The sequence below is a fragment of the Hippoglossus hippoglossus genome, chromosome 16 (assembly GCF_009819705.1).
Source record: "Hippoglossus hippoglossus isolate fHipHip1 chromosome 16, fHipHip1.pri, whole genome shotgun sequence".
Taxonomy (NCBI): Eukaryota; Metazoa; Chordata; class Actinopteri; order Pleuronectiformes; family Pleuronectidae; genus Hippoglossus; species Hippoglossus hippoglossus.
The window spans coordinates 14895857-14913077 of record NC_047166.1 but is presented as its reverse complement, the minus strand read 5'-3'; the positions used below and the strand labels follow the sequence as shown (position 1 = coordinate 14913077).

Sequence of the window (17221 nt, the reverse complement as noted above, 5' to 3'; positions counted from 1 at the left end):
AAAGGGGCTGATATCTGTTTTTTTACGAGAAGGGGAAAGCCTCTGCAGGAGGGTGGATAGAACACGAGCATGTCAAATAAAAATGAATATAATGACACTACAGCTTTGTGGAGCCTCAAGTGTCTCCATTGTGTTATAAAAAGGTCAGAGACATCTTGATTTGGGATTTTAAATCTCAAGTTTGGGCTTTTGTGGCATTATATTGAGAAATGCATCTATTTACAAGTTTTTGTATGTATGTGAAGATGGTCAACGCGTCTTCACTTCCTGCCACTATCCAGAAAGGAAACCAAAATATTAGGATTACGAATGCTAACATCTTACGCATTTGGAGCATAAGCTGCGCAGTAACTATCAGGGGGTGGAGCTGCGGTATCAAGGACCCTGTTTTTATAGCATCAAATATCCAATTATTATGACCTATACTGCAGCCAACCACCAGGTGGCAATCAAGACACTTTGGCTTCAATTTTAGGGTGCAACCAAGTCGTCCATCTTTATTAACAGTCTATGGAACCACCCCATAGTCCACATCTGCACCAAACTTGAATGCCTTTTTCTCAGGTCCGAGCCCCATCACTCCATTAGGATTGTTGGAAATTGGTTCATCAGTTTTTTCGTAATCATGGTAAGAAATAACCAACAAACAAACAAAGCAAAAAACAGACACAGGTTTACACACAACTTGTTCCTAGCCTTAAGTGAAACATACAATAGAAGACAGAGGTGGGTGGGGAGTGTACAGTAGTAGATTGAATTATGGTTGAGCAAAGGCATGTATGAAATAAGCAGAAAATATTGCAAACATGTCTGTGTGTCACTGAAGACAATCCTATCAAGGTGATGAAGGTCAGCCTGTTATGTGTCTATCATCACAATCTATGCAGTTCAACTCTGAGATACATTCATGTATCTTATAGGACACAGTGTTGCCTCTGTGCTAAGCGAGATTTGGGCCAACCACAGCTCACATTTGACCGCAGCTCGAAAAAGGCGCCTCGCCAAAAACTGACCAGATGTTCAGCCACCAAAGTCCTCATGTTCAAACTTTCGATAGAACTCCCCAAAATTGAGATTAGCTGCAGTTGTGTCCCCAGCTGTAGTTCTGATCAGATTTTCTGTTTGTGATAAAAGTGCGGGATCCAAAAAACAAATAGCGTAGCGGAGGCGGGGAGGTGGGAGTGACTGTGTCCTCTTCAGCAGCAGATACAGCAGCCAGGTGACACATGCTGCTGTGTACAAAACCCCTGCTGCTCCACTACAGCGGAGGCACATGTTTATTGATGTGTCTGGCTGCCCCTGAGCGCACAACAACATGGCCGAGAGCAACAACCACCAACTTACACACAGCTCTCGGAGCAGACAACAGATGAATAAATAAAGCAAATGGGTCATGGACGGTAGGACTCTCTGTGGTGCTTTCATATATAGAAACTTACAAGATATGACTTTTTATCATCTGCAACGGGCGGCTTGTGATGTTGCTGTTTAAACGACTGAGACCAAACCTGATGCTAAACAACTCAGCGAGAGAAATTGATGCGGCCGCTGTTGTAAGATCGATCCCCGCTGGAAAAGCTGTGTCTGTGAGAAGCTGCTACACCGGGAGAAAAACTCAACTGTAAATATAGCGATTTGAACTTTCTGATTTGAACCCTGAGTGTGCTGAATCGCAACTGTGTTTCAGAATAACCGCTGAAACACAAACCTCACGCAGTCTTTTCTCTCTTGTTTAGTATCTGGTCGTGCATGCAGTGCACAGAGCAGATGATTTTATGACTGAGTAGAAAAGATACATTAGAGACGAGATGGATTTTTCAATGGGAGTATTTTGTATGAACTGTGTCCTTGCACTCTTACATCTGTGCAGATTGAGCACAGAAAAACTGAGAGTGTGACAAAACCAGGTTCTTGATATTAATGTTTTGTTGCTGAATGAAGGGAAATTCTCTCAAATGACCACACTTTCACTTTATTTTACTTTTGACACTCCTGCCTTATATTTTACATCATTTTCATACACATAGGAGCATTGGTTTCGATTTTTGCCTTTACCTCATCCCACCTGCCGCTGTGCTCTTGAGCAAAGCGTTTTTAAGTCCCCGTTGCTCAGCGGGACTGATTATTCAGTGGCTGTGGTTTGTGCTCGACTCAGTGAATGTACTCTGATTAGGTTCGGGAGTTAATCTTTCCTGCATGGCACACAGATTAACTTCTTATCTTTTAGCTCAGTCGCTCTGATGAAACAACAGTCTAATTTATTGGTGCAACCTCGTTGGCTACTCTCTGTCACCTGAAATCCCACCGTGTTTCTCGGCTTAGTGGCCTTCACAGTCACCAGAGCTCCACATATTCAAATGCAGTCCCTGAGCACTTTATTAGGAACACCTACTACTCGTGTGTAAGGCCCTTCTTTGCTTCACTTCTTCATATCTGAGTTACCACAACATTTCTCTGACTTCCTGCTCCACATTGACCCTTGTTGCATTGCATCATTTCTGCAGATTTATCAGATGCACATTCATGCTGCTAATCCCCTGTTCTACCACATCTCAAAGTGGAATCGGATCTGGTTCCTGGCGGAGGCCTCATGAAACCAGTTTGTGAAGTGAAACATTATCCTGCTGGAAGTATCCACTAGAAGATGGTTAAAAGACACGGACATGTTCAGCAACAATGCTCAGATAGTCTGTGGTATTTGGAACATGATCGATTGGTATTTAGGGGCCTAAAATATGCCAAGAAAACATTCCCCACTCACTCATAGATCAGCACCACCACCACCAGTCTGGACTGCTGACACAAGGCAGGTTGGGTCCATGGTTTCTTTTGTCGCCAAATACTGACTCCACCATCTGCAGCCTCAGCCGAAATCTAGATTCGACAGGCTGCATCTGTTTCTGAGTCTTCAACTGCCCAGTTTTCATGAGTGAGTGTGTCCAGTGCAGCCTCAAATTTTTGTTTTTTGGCAGACAGGAATGGAACCTGACGTAGTCTTCTGCTGTCGTAGACCATAATCTGTGTGAGCCACTGCCAGAGAGGACTGTAAAATACCATATAGAAAAAAGTACCTATGCACTCGTTTCAGGACACTCAAACATGTCATCATCTGGAGAAAAGTTGTTCGGCCAATTTTGTTGGTTTTATTTTTGATCTCTGTGTTATCTCACCAATTGTTGCCTGTCTGTATACAGTTTTTACTTGTCATTTATGTTGTTGTTCTTTCCATGTGCAAAGTTCCTTTGTTTGTGTCTGTGGATGTGCGTCTGTATTATTAAACATATGTCTATTTGATATTTTCCCGGTGCAGATAAAAACTATCATCTTAAAACCATGAATGTCTGTACAAACCTCTGCAGCAATCCATCCAATAGATTTTAAAATATTTCAAAGTGGTGGACTGACCGGCTGAGTGGTTATTTAATTTAGCAGTAAACATCACAATGATATAAGTTTCTCATGAAAAGTTTGATGAGTGATCCATGTTGCCCTCCAGAGTTATTCAATTATTGATCAATGTTACTATAGTTCTAATGAGCAGTATATTGGTTATTTTTGTCAGCACCATTGACTCTGACTTCTTTAATCAAACAAAATAGATAATAATAAATTAGATTCACAGTTTCCCTGACAGATCTTTATTGATGGCCGTTCACAGAAGGTTTTTAAACAGCATCTATGGTTCATAGTTTTTGTAAAAACTGTGCAAAAAAATATGCATATTTAAAAAATAAATCTTGGGAGGCTTTCTCTTTAATGTCTGGACTGAAGTTTCTGAGGGGTCTGACATTATGAATTCTTGATTTATGTCAAGTGGTGGCTCTGACTCAATGGTTTGGTCAGGTTGGTGCCACAAGTTGACCTGGATAGTGTGCCACTGCCACATGTCTCATCCTGGGAGACAGATGAGAGCTCAGCCTGTGGATCTAATCAGACAGACATGGAGGAGTATTTTTTTTTTTTTACTTGGACTGATGAATGAAGGAGGTATAGCCTACTGTATGTGGAGCTCTTTTGTCCCTGCATGCGCACTGGAGGGTCTCTCCTCACCGCCCATGTGTTCGGAGCTCAGCTCACACCTGAAGAGACAGAGGAGCTGGGAGCTGTGATGAAGAGGCTCTGCGCACGGAGCTGCTCAGCCTGCCTCTCTCCTGGAAAAGCCACAACACGCCACGTTTATTTATTTGGAGACCAAGTCAGGAGGAGAGCCTCCAGCGGGAGGGGGGCTGGGATGCGCGCATGCATGTGACAAGCTTTCCACCTTTTCAGTCGGGCTGGGTTGTGAATCTCTCCATCGGGAGCTGCAGCTTTTTAAAAGCCACCGGAGTGAGTGGCATCTCCAAGCATTGCGCGCCTCGTCCGTCCGTCCGTCGCCCGCGGATCGTCTCAGAGACCATGCGAGGAGGAGAGACGCGCCCTGTGCCATGCTGAACAACTCCCCGACCCTGCTGCTGGCTCTGACCGCGGTGGCCGGACTCCTCCAGCGATGCCAGGGCTGGAGCGACGAGGACCTGCTCCTGCCGCCCATCAACTCCTCCAACAGGTTCATGGCCAACCTGGAGGTGGACGTGCGCTTCTCCAAGAGGAGCGTGGAGGAGAGCGACGCCTCGCCCGACTCCGCCGCCGCCGCCGCCTCGTCCCCGCTGCAGAGCCTGTCCCAGTGCAACGTGAGCGTCCAGCGGCTGCTGCCCACCTCGCTGGTGGCCCGCTGGGACAGCAGCTTCGGCTTCCAGTGTGACGTGCTCCTCTACACCACCAACAACCACGGCAGGGCGTTCTTCTCCGCCTCCTTCAACAGGGCCATCTCGCCCGTCGTCGTCGAGCACCTCGGGGTCACCGGGGGTCAGCAGGAGCTGCGGCTGTGCGTGGGCTGCGGGATGTCCCGGTACCGGCGGTTCGGTCAGGGCCGGACGCGGGGCCAGCAGAGCGGGGACCAGGTCGCCTTCTGCTGCGTGGATTTCAGCCTCGACGAGCTGAAGGGGGACAAAAGTTGGAGGCTGAACAGAAAACCCATCGAGTCCACACTTGTGGCTTGTTTCATGACTCTGGTGATCATCGTGTGGAGTGTTGCTGCTCTCATATGGCCGGTGCCCATCATTGCAGGATTTCTGCCCAATGGCATGGAGCAGAGGAGACCCAGATAATTGAAATGATCTTTATATTGATTATAGCCTGTGCTGCCTATACTCTAATTGTAGCCATTCAACTCTTCACACTTTTGGAGGGTTCTGGGAACTTTTTTGATGAGATGCTTTCTTGTGGGTATTCTTTACTAAACCTCCTCCTCTTTAGGACAACCAAGGTAATGTATGAAGACTTACACTAGCCAATAGTAATCTATACCGGGACCAATACCAACGTGTTTTGTATACCCTTGTAGGCCTTCCTATAGATTATGTCAGCCGTGCAAACTTTTTCTTCTTAAACTGTGTTTGTATAGTTTTTAATCTTTCTAGAAAAGTTTTTGCCTTATGCCATGTGAAGGACTTTTGCACTGAAAACCGAACTCTACCATGTGCCGTCACATACAGTACTATATATAATATATATTCAACCTATAGTCATGTTCAGAGTAAGTGTGATAGTTTTTATTTCCAATACATTATGAAACATCGATGTTGTTTCTGACTGACATAGACAGAGGTTCAAGATTTATATTGTTAGATTTCTAATGTCAAGTTCAGTTGTGCTTATTTGTAGGCTATTCATGTTTAAATGAAAATAAAATTGATTATAGGCTATAATTCAGATTCTCTCTGACCTGTTTTGTCTGTAGCCTAAATCAATTCACTTCTCACTGATTACAGGGGAAGGTCACGTTTGAGCCCATAATGCAATGCTTGTCTAAAGGAAACTGATTTTGACATGAGATGCACCTTTAAGTTATGACCATAGGAAAACTGGGCAAAATCAATAATGGTAATAATTATAATAATTCACAAATTACCTCAATTTGTAAGGTTAATATATGGAAATATTGTCAGTTAACTTTACTTTGATAACTGAGTGTTACTTTATGGCTGAACAATGAGCAGCATCTTCTTGTTAATGCTGGTTCAGGTGGTTGTAAAATCTTTATACACTGTTGTTTAATGTAAAACCATTCATAAAAGCTTATACTTTGAATTTTAAAAATCTGTATTTGAGTCATTGAGTTCATCTCTGGTTTCCATCCCCTCATTTTAATGGACAGTGTAAAGTACTGAAGCTTCAGACAATCACTCGCCATCTGTAATGTAAATGCTTGTTTTATCACTCAAACAGGAACGATTTCCTTATACAACTATTTCTTTGCCGTTCAAGGTTTGACCACACAACCTGCCCTCACGGAGAACTGGTAGGCCACAGCAGTGTAAATACAAGATACAGGGACCAGAGCAGACAAGCCAGAGACTTTATCAGCCTGATCTGACAACGACACTACTGAGCTGACGGATTTGTGACGGTGACAAACTCTGAGTGAAACTTTCACATTAATATTGTGGGCACAAAGCAGTCAGAGATGTTTATCTGGTAAAAAAACAGATTAGTAAACAGGTCACCGATCATGGAGAAAATAACAGGCTATATCATCCGTAACATTAAAACAGATTAATGCTTCAGTGCTTCGGTGTTACGGCTGATCGGTGTATTTCTTTAAATTTTTAATTTAGTTTTTTGCATTTTACACAGACAAGTCAACCAGACAGAAGATTGACTGAGAGATAGAGGGGGAAAAAGTGAATATCAACATATCATACATGTAAACGCTGCTTGTTGTGTAGAGTACTCACACGTGCTGTGTGTTAGATCTCAAACACTAAAACACGGTTCATGAATAAGCTGAAAGAGTCAGTCAGTCCTCCCTGGCCTCACCCAAATGAGGAAAGGGCCTGAATAGATTTTTTTAGTGGAACTGGTTCTCAAAAATCTTGGTGTTTTCCTCTGTATGAGCGAGACCATATCAGCCATCCAATTCATGAGAGGAAAAGGTGATTATTCCTGTCCCTCAGAATGAGTCTTTTGGCAGTGATCATCCCGAGCGTATAGAAGTTACTCAAGTCTCGTCAGATTATTTTTATAGCAGGTTGAAAACAACAGGAAATGAGCCAAAGTGCTTTACAAACATGGCAAAGGTGAATACAAGTGTGGACAAAAAGAAAGTAAAACCAATGTTGTGAGAGGAAGATGCAACAAAAGAAACACAGAATACACGTAATTGAGATAATAAGACAGACAGCAGCAGAATCATGAGACAGAATCAGGGTGAATTGTGGGACAGGAGACTATTCCAGAGCTACATAAAATAATGCATTATGTCTATAGTGGAAATTATTCAACTGTGAGTTCATGACAAGAACGTATTATATAATAGGCCTAAATCTGCTATTTGCAATATTACTGCTTTGTTTAGAGATGAGAATCCATTTTAGTTCAGTGTTAAGGTTCAAAGAAAGCAGTCATATTACAGATGTCGCAGATTTAGGACTATTATATAAAAAGGTTTCAACATGACTCACACCTGAATAATTTACAGTATAGAAATAAAACCCTTATTTCCTTTCTAATAGAGAATTGGGCCTATATACACGGATCAAAATGAAAACACGTGAATTAGTCAGTGTTGTGGTAAAATCTCTAAAAGGTTTTATTTATATATAAATTGTTTATGTGGGAGCTCATCTTAGAACCTTATATAATCATGTAATAAACTAAATCTGCTATGTGTAATTTGACAATTTAATTTGAACTTTGAGCACTGAACAAAAAAATAATTACCAACTCTACAGGACTATATTTATAATTACTTATAATTATACTTATAATTATACTTATAATTATAATTATAAGTATAATTGTAATTGTAATTGTAATTATTATTATAAGTTGTTATAATGGTAGTGGTAGTAGTTTTTTATTACAGTTAGTTTAAATATTCGAACTGTATTTATTATGGCTGTTGTCTTTTTCTTTTCTTTTTTTTTTAAGCATTAATGAACTCTGTACCTGTCAAAATGGCCGACGTGGCCACGCCTTGACATAAACTGGTATTTTAACACTACCTCCGGGCTGCTGACACACACACTCACACACACACTCACACATTCACACATTAGGAAGTGGAGTTCCGTTGTCTGCGTCCCGACGACTTGCGGCCTGATCTCTGCGCCACAGAACCACAGGAAAATGATGCGCACTCTGGGCAAGAGGCGCTGACAATGTGCGCTGATTTCCCCGCAGGATCCTCAGACTTGTAGAGTTTTACCGTGGGACAGGCAGCATGTCCTCTCCCACGACCACAGTGGGTCTGCTCCTTCTCCTCCTCACAGGCATCGTCTCCACTGCGTCAGGTAGGTCTCAGCTTCATTATTAACCAGTAGAGCAGATATAGGGTGGAAGCTGCTGTTTGAATTCCGCTGTTCAGAACAATAACGGTGTTGATCAATAATTGATTATCCCTCAGATTAAAGGTATAACTCTGGAGGGAAACATGGATCACTTGTCAAACTTGTTAAGAGAAACTTGTGTCATTGTGCTGTTTACTGCTGATGTGGTTTCTGAGTTCAATGAGTAGCCAAGATCAGGTTAAGAATGAAGCAGTGTCCTGTCTGTGGGGAGATGTTTTTGTGTTGTTCTTGTGAGTGACTGGCCTGTGTTCTCTTGTTTGACCAACAAAATCCAACAATCCTTCACCAACCAAAAGTGTTGCCCGAGCCAATCTGAGGTGTCACAGGGTCAGATGACAGGTTGTTGTCCCCTCCAGGAGCATATATATACAGATGAATATAGAAGGAGCACAGGGAAGCAGGACATGACAGTTGATTCAGGCAGCAGCATTAGCAGCTGTAGTGTGCTAACATGTCTCTGTTTGCTCAGCACGGGTCTGGTTAGTCACAGAAGGAGCGGAGCCAAACTGTCCAGCCCATCTTTCAGCTGGTTTAGTCATACTGACTAAAAGCAAACTAGAATAGCACTCAGAAGAGCACGTACCTCAGCCAGGGCCTAACAGTCTCCAAAGATCCAGTCAAGCTGCCCCACATCTGACACCCTATACCCTTAACCTGCCAGGTTTCTTTCATCTAGATTGAGTTGTCCCCAGGGAAATTGGTGAAAATGTCAAAATGTTAGATGAATGTTAGAGAAGTTGGGAAAAAAAGTCCAAGATCCGTTCAGTTCTTCCCTGACCCATATCACATCTTTCCACCAAGTTTCATGTAATCCGTCCAGCAGTTTTTGTGTAATCCTGCTGAAAAACAAACAGATGAAAACATATCCTGCTGGGCGGAGGTAGAGTAAATATATCTTTATCTGGTTTTCTGCCGGACCAAAGTAATGATTTTATTGTGACGTTTCCTAACTTTATTCAGGGATGGACATCTACTGTTTTAATCACTTTTTTTTATGTCAATCAAATGTCTTTTATCCAGGGGTCCAAAAACTGACCATCACCCCTGACAAAGGCACCACCTTCAACATCACCAGTACCCAGGTCAAAGGTTGTCAGGTGTGCACAGGGGCAGGACGCTCCCAGAGATGTGATGCATCTCTGCTGTTAAAAGACAACACTCCTGTGTCAGTGGAGTTTGAGTGCCCCAGACCTCAAGATGCTTTCAAGGTCGAAATTAGCCGCAATATAGGTAAGAGCGCTGACGTCTCTCTGAAGGAATGTAAAAGGTGTTATTTGAAATGTTATCTCATAAAGTAATCAAGACTGTCTTGCTGGATTTACTTACTCTAAAACTTTCTTCAGAATGTACTACAAAGTCTTGCACTGGCCACATCATCCAGGCTGACTTCGGCTCACTTCCTCTGCTGGATTTTAACCGCAAATTCACTTGGAACCTGAAGGCAGCGGCGCCAAAAGCGTTCAAAATAGACTTCAGCGGCACAGGTCTGAGACAGATTAATCCGTCCGAGAGCTGTCCGGACAGACACAGCTACACCCTCCAGGCCCTGCAGACTACAGGGAGCGTGGCCGTAGGGAAATACTGCAGAGCGGGCGCTATCAGCAGCGCTCAGATACTGATTCTGGGCAGCTTTTCTCTGGAGGTCCCGGGAGGGCAGAAGCCGCAAAACAGCCAGTTTGACGTGTCTGTCGGGGAGGAAATCAAATGTGAGTTGGTTTAAAAACAGCTTCTCTTGTGTGTCTTTCAATTGTTTTATTTGACAGTTTAATTTCCTCGTTTCTCTCCCAGCCCTCGCCAAAATTACTCTGACGTTACCAAAAGGGACCTCGTCCTCTGTGCTGCTCTCTCCAAACTACCCGGACAGCTTTCCTGACGACGATTTGATGGAGTGGTACTTTCACGTTCCGGACCAACACAAGACGGCCGTAAGGTTCTTTAACCTCACACAGCCCAGTTGTCTGAAGAAGGAGACGAGGGTGGAGTATCACAGCAAAGGGAGAGCAGCGCTGGTGCGGAGTCTGAACGATCCCCACGAACAGAGGTCGGGGGACTTCTCCATGACGCTGAGGAACTGTGAGATGGAAAGAAGACGAGCTGATTCTCCTGGACTCAGCGTAAAAGTCCAGGTGTCCACTTCAAGTGCAAGATCATCAGGTTTGTACCTCATCTGTAGTTTATCGTGTTGTTTAGCTTTGGGATCATGGGTGGTTTTGTTGTAACCTTCTAAATGTTGGCCCTTTGACATGGTTTGTTACAGTGATCAGAGAGAGCTTGAGCCAGAGAAATATCCAGATGTTTGGGTTGACGAATTTTCCTTATAGACATACTGCAACTTTAAAACTGACAGAAACTTAATTTTAAATTCTAAACTCTTCACCCTGTAAACTCTCTTGACCACGATCTCTTACCAGCCACAGCAGACCGATGTATCCAAACTAAACAAACCCCCCCCCCCCCCCAAAAGATCAATTAATATCAACTATATAAGGGGATAATATGTCAGTGTTGTGCCCACTGCTTAAACTGGGCTTATGACTTGTTTTTTACTAGCTGGTGGAGTCCCAAAATGATCAAATATTGCTGCTTTGAAGTATTATTGTTACTTCAGTATTGTACTTCCAGTATTAATTGACACCAGTTTGCTCGGTCAAACATAAGAAGTTTTCAAACTCCAGAATATGTGCGGACATTTTTCAGAGTTTGCCTTTCACACCAAGAACGCTGCAGGAGATTGTTCAGGTCAGACGCATACCCAACAACAGGAAAATGTCTGGAACATTCAGACGAGGGTCGGTCTGGGTAGAGCAGCAGGAGGCAGGACATGACGTATAAATTCCACTGCAGAAATCACTTGTTTTGGTTGCCAGCACATCAGCTCTGGCGTTGGCCCTTATCAAATCTCAAATCCTGTTGACATCTCCGTCTGTGACTTCTGTGTGAATGGTATTTTCCTGTTGTTTTCTCACTTGGGCTCACTCGGACATTCTCCGGACATTTTACCAGAGCGCTGGCAGAAAAATTGTCTGGAACAGCTGACTTGGACGTTTGTGTTCTCACATACAGAAAGTCTGGAAGATTTCAGGAAACTGTCAGGAGCTGGGTGCACATCTGAAAGCAGTTATGTTGACAAGCTACTGTAGCCTGGTGTTTAATCTTAAATTCTATGAGCTGGTCTGGTCAGTGCCAGATTATTTATTTCATAAAGACTTGGAATAAAGAAAAGGAAGCAAATCTCAACTTTGTTAAAGCTAAATGCGGGAATCATGACAGAAAATGTTTGTTTGATTTCCCAGTTTATAAATGAAGGCAGTTTTGTCTTTAGCTGACCTTGAGCAGCACAGAGTTGCTCTGTGTAGCTGGAGGTTTTACCGTGAATGATGTCTCCTCTGCGTGTTGTAGCAGGCATTTTTTTTCTTTCTGTTTTCTGATCATGTTTCAACACAGTTGCTGTTTGGTTAGTCAGGGGTATTACAGCGTTTTTACCCTTTTTGTCTATGACGCATGATGAGTACTGTCGTAGAGAGTGGGCCTCGTGATCTGTATCTGAGTAATCGGGTGGTCTTAGGGGAGCTCTTAGATTGCCTCACTAGTGCTGAGTCATGATTGACTGTGACGGCGGCACATCACCGGGCTTCACTTCCTTCAGGAATCCTGTCCTGCTCCAATCTGTCAAATCGAAATTCAAATTCCAGGTCGCTGTTGTTGCGATGACTAATGATTTCTCACATATCCTCTGTGCTGTTTTCTCTGTAGTGTTGTGCAAAGTGGACCTGAGCAAAGCGGAGGGCCTCGTTCTTTACATCAAGAAGCTGAGGCCGACGTCTGCCTGTGAGATGAAAATCAACTCTGTGACCAAAGAGAACATCACGGTCACTTCAAACAGTGAGCTGTCATTCCAGGGCTGCACCCCCGAGGACGTAGAGGTCACCGCCATGAAAGTTATTGGTAAATCCAGATATGAGGGTCAAACAGGGGATTCCCTGGAAATAGAAGATACATTTTTTAAATGATCTGTACTGGGATAAATTGTTCATATCATAAAGATTTAATTCTATTCTACATCTATTTGTATGGTATCAAAATGACTTTAAAAAGTGTGATTTTCAAATTATTCTCAATGCTGTTAAAAAAAAAAAAGGTATATTTCTACTTTGGTAAAATGGACTTTATTCAGCATCACAGACTTCATTCTGTGACTGACATATATACATAGACGGTATATAAAGAGGGACCACACGTCTCTAACTCCTCCCAAAATCCATAAGTGAAGCTAAAGTAACCCAGATACGAACACTACCATCTTGTGTGTTTGGAGCGTGATGTGTGAGTGAAGTCTTGTGGATGCACGCGCTCGACCAATCACGAGTCAGTCTCAGCCATCAATCATGATGTTTTACCCCATTTTGATTAGTCATCACATAACTAATCAAAACCAAACCAAAACCAAAAACTGACTGAGCAAACATCAGTGTGATAAGAACAACCTAAAATGAGAGATACCATATATGACAAAAATGAGCTGTGTTTTTTGAGCTGTAAACTAAATTATGTGACTGTTCTTCGATGAAGTACATGAATGCAGGATTTAAATGCAAGTTTTAAAGTTTATTACCAAATCTATAAATAAAACCTCTACATTTATGGCTCGAACATGGCTCATAGCACCACCTGGTGTTTCAAACCGTCTTGGACCTTGCACGGCCATGTTGATGGAGAGTCAACCATTTGTGTTGTTTCTGTATCATCACATCTACATATATTTGAAAAGGTTAACAAATTCTAATCAATGGTGGGCAGCCTGCAGCGAATCGGGAGAGCCGAGCTCATTTTCAAATCTATGCTGAAGCTAAACCGTATTAGCCCCATCTCCCTGCACTGGCAGTTTTTTGCATTTCCAAGGAGAGGCACTTCAGCCAAAACCTTGAAGTGAAATTACACTTTTAACATGCACTTTGACTTTTTTAGTTTAGTCCATCTCCCACCATTATCATGGAGGAGGCGGGATTTATGACTTATACTGCAGCCAGCTACTAGAAGGCTTTGGCATCACTTTTGAGGGGCCATCATGTCGTCCATGTTTATATGCAGTCTATGGTTTACACCAAGTAGTTATTAGAGAAAATGAGAATTTCTGTTTATTTATAACCTCTTGTCCTCTATTTAAATTACTGTTATTTTCCTGTCAGAGTGTCGTCAACTCCGAGACTGTCCAAAGACTCCGGTGCGCCTCTCGCTGCCTGTGCTGCCGGGCTGCCTCCCAGCCCCTGTGAGTAGCGTGACCTGGCATCTCCGTCCCCCCGCGCACGGCACCGTGGAGCTGACCTCCCCCGCCGGCCCCCTCAGACAGTCCCTACCTGGGCAGCTGTGCAACGACAGCCTCATCATCAAAGTGGCCGAAGACGACGGCACAGATATCGGACACTTCTGTCCTCAGGGAGCCATACAGAAGATCCAGATCCACACCAACATGTCTGTCACCGTATCCAACACGGGGAGGAACGCACTGAAGACATGTTACAAGAACGTGCTGGACGCATGTTTTAAAGACGAGATATCGGGTAATTTAACAGCTTCAGTTCAATTCAATAAATTTAAACTTTTCTATTATATTAAATATTCTTTCTTTCTAACTCACTTTCAGAGAGATATATCTTCACTGTATCTTCAAAGAAAAACGCCCCCGTCCTCTTGGCCACTCCCGGTTGGCCGGAGGGAATGAAATCTCAAGTCACCGTCTCTTGGATCGTCTCCGTGCCACCGAAGATGGAGGCGCACCTGATGTTTGCCAACGTCAGCCAGCCCAAGTGCAGCCTCCGCCACACCAAGATCAGGGTGCAGAGGGTCGGCCGCCGGGAGGAGGACTACAGCCGCAGGGAGGATGAGGAGGCTGAGGAGGAGATCACAGTCTCGGAGAGATTCTACCTCAACATGTCCAACTGCATGCCTGAGAGAGGAAGATTCAGCGTCATCACCAAGATCACGTTGCGGGAGAGCAAGAGTAAGAGAGTAATGTTGCAGGGTTATTTACTATACATCAACTCTAACTTTCTTTTTTTTATATTTGGACAGTAATTTACTAGAGATTTTCCTCTAGTGTTTTTCCCTTCCTGATAGCGATTCAGATATATGAACTTTGCGTATTGGCCAGTAACGAGTACCGATCTGATACAGGTGCATTTAAAAATAATAATAACTCATATATATAAAACACACATATACATATATATACAGAGAATGAACTAAAGTCATAGAACTTATTTTATTATTCAGTTTGACAGTCATAACTGAAAATAGAAAAGAATAAATCTCGGAAAAAATGACAATTAGTTCCTTTAAATATCTTGAAACTGAAGTCTTGCATACAGTACATGTCACTGTTTTACTTGTGGTACTTTCAGCATGAAATATATTCCAAAAAGATGTGCTATAGGATCTGGTTGCAAAATCTCGATAATTTACTCATCTGTAAAATGCTTTTAATTCATCGTCAAATCATCGAGAGACGGATACATTAAAACATTAAAACTAAATCTACTGCACGAAGTCACACTAAATGGGGAGATTTTGATCACGGACACTTTTACTCCAGAGATTGTGCTGCTAGATCAGTGTACTCGGTGTGTAATCTGTGGCACAAAGTATTCATGAAAGATTTGATCTGTTTCTAGACTTTCTGCTGACCACCATCCTGAGTGTGGTGGCCGCTCTGTTGGTCATTTTCATCATCGTGCTGGTAGTCGTCTGTCTGGTCATTAGGTAAGTGCATCTGCTCCATGTTTTGAAATGTCTGCATTTTGTCTTAAGAAAGAATGAGCAGCGCTGATGCCTCACAGCTAGAAGGTTCCTGGTTTGAATCCCGGTTCAGACGGGATCTTGTGGAATTTGCATGTTCTTCCCATTTCCAGTTTTCTCCCTGTTCTCTGGCTTCCATCCAAAGACATCCAGATTTGGGTGAGATTAGCTGGACACTTTAAATTGACCGTTGCTGTGAGTGTGAGAGTTTATCTCTGTATGTCGGCCCTGTGATGGCGACCTATCCAGGGTGAACCCCGCCTCTCGCCCAATCTCAGCAGAGACAGGCTCCAGCCCGCTGATGGTAACAAGAGATGCTTTACATGTCTCCAAAACTCTCATCCTCTTGTTGCTTCTGTCAAACAGGAAGAAGAAGAAGCTGCTGAATCATCAGGTTTCCATCTACAATCCGAACGGCACCAGCTTCCTGCCCGGACAGAACAACTTCCCCAAATCGCGTGAAGACAACGAGTCCCATGTGTACGCCTCCATTGAGGACACGCTGGTCTACACACACCTGCTGAGAAAGGGAATGGAGATCGGCATCTACGGAGAGACCGACACGTACCGGTCCTTCGCCGGACACACAGACTCTCAAAAGCCGCTGGTCTCCAAAACCTCCAGCGTCAATGAGCCGGATGAGGGGGTTTATCGCCCGTTCTCGTACCCAGCTGAAGGTCCTCCGCTTCCCAACAGGCCTCCGAGCCATGAGCTGGTGGACAATGAGATTTACCAGAGCGAGGACCCGATTGGGGGGGAGCGCTCTCCGAGTCTGGGGCCGAGGCTGGAGCCGGAGGGAGGAAACTGAGGAGGAGATTGGATTCAGCTTTTCTTCTTCGTACTTGGTCATTTGACATATTCATTCCCTGGCATCTGTGTGATTACCTGCAGTTCAGCCCTGAAAGGAGCTCTGTTTTCTGAGCGTAGTTTTGCAGCACAGCCACGCACACCAAATAACGCTGTTCAAACGTGCATGCTGCTGTTACCTTTTATTTTCAATGAAGACACACTTGTTCTCATCAGCCCCTAAATACTAGTTTTTCCCACTGTAAAGCGCTGTTTTCCTTTTAGACGATGAATGTTTTAAATTTTTAGATATTGTACATATGTCATTTTGTACATATTATGGATGTTTGTACGGGGGGGGGGGATCTTGTGTGCTGTTTAATGCTGAGTTTTACATTTCTATCTGAATAGAGAGGAGGACTCCGCTGCTGCTGCAATAAATTGCACTTTCTGGCATCATCTGAACCTGACGGCCTGATGATGGCATGTGTTGCAGGCGATTGCAACAGCAGTGAATGTGCACGGAGTCCTCTCTGTGTGTGTGTTATCACAGTCTCTCCGCCGGCTGCCGAGGCTTAAAGTAATCACTACACTGTAAATGTGCCCTGCAGAGCTGGTAGATACACTCCTGCTATTACAGGTTGGGATTTTACAGTTGTTTTCAAACAGGATTAGGTAAAAAATTGTGCTTTTGTTGTTTTGGTTTTTTTGACCCATCTCAAGGAAATCTCAACACTGAAGACATGATGCTTTTTCTTTAGTCCTTATTTAGTTTTCTTTCTGTGCATCATGATGATTAAGAATCAGTAGAATTTTACTTTTCTATGTGTCAAGGACCATGGGCCCATTCTGCTGGACTTTAGCGACATGGAATAAAAAGCCTTGTACACACTCAAGTGCTTCGTCAGTGTGTGTTTTGGCCGACCGAGCGTCCCTATTCATTACAGGTACCGTTTAAAAGAGAGACTGTTCAAGAGCTGTAATCTAACATGAGTGTGGTGAGCGGTCAGGACCTCTTCACGTGTTGTGAAGATCTGAGTCACTGGTTCTGTGAGTAAATACAATCTAATGTCTGTAGATGACAGAAACTCAATACTTCTCATAGAGCTGGATGATACGGCCAAAGATTATATCAAGATAAACACTTTTCACATCAGTCGATGAATTATCACAATAAATATCACATTATTATTTATTTTTGCTCCTGAGAGAAGGTTTAAACTCTTCTTTATGAGCAGAGAATGACAAACGCCTGA

General features: G+C 43.4%; 2 protein-coding genes across 3 annotated transcripts; both read left to right on the top strand.

The window, feature by feature from the left end:
- Positions 1-3747: 3747 nt before the first annotated feature.
- Positions 3748-6128, top strand: LOC117777199 (transmembrane protein 158). Its single transcript, XM_034611814.1, has one exon. The coding sequence runs from the start codon at positions 4425-4427 to the stop codon at positions 5142-5144; it is 720 nt and encodes a 239-aa protein (XP_034467705.1). The 5' UTR covers positions 3748-4424; the 3' UTR covers positions 5145-6128.
- Positions 6129-7976: 1848 nt separating this feature from the next.
- On the top strand, positions 7977-16735 carry LOC117776897 (CUB domain-containing protein 1-like). Of its 2 annotated transcripts, none has more exons than XM_034611284.1 (9): positions 7977-8330; positions 9408-9617; positions 9731-10093; positions 10176-10541; positions 12141-12332; positions 13574-13945; positions 14029-14385; positions 15056-15147; positions 15546-15682. In XM_034611284.1, exons 1-8 carry the CDS (start codon positions 8261-8263, stop codon positions 15145-15147), a joined length of 2022 nt encoding a protein of 673 aa, XP_034467175.1. In that variant the 5' UTR covers positions 7977-8260; the 3' UTR covers positions 15546-15682. The 2 variants fall into 2 exon arrangements, with proteins under 2 accessions (XP_034467175.1, XP_034467174.1); XM_034611283.1 differs by having other exon boundaries at positions 7978-8330; positions 15056-15143; positions 15546-16735.
- The last annotated feature ends 486 nt before the right edge of the window (positions 16736-17221 follow it).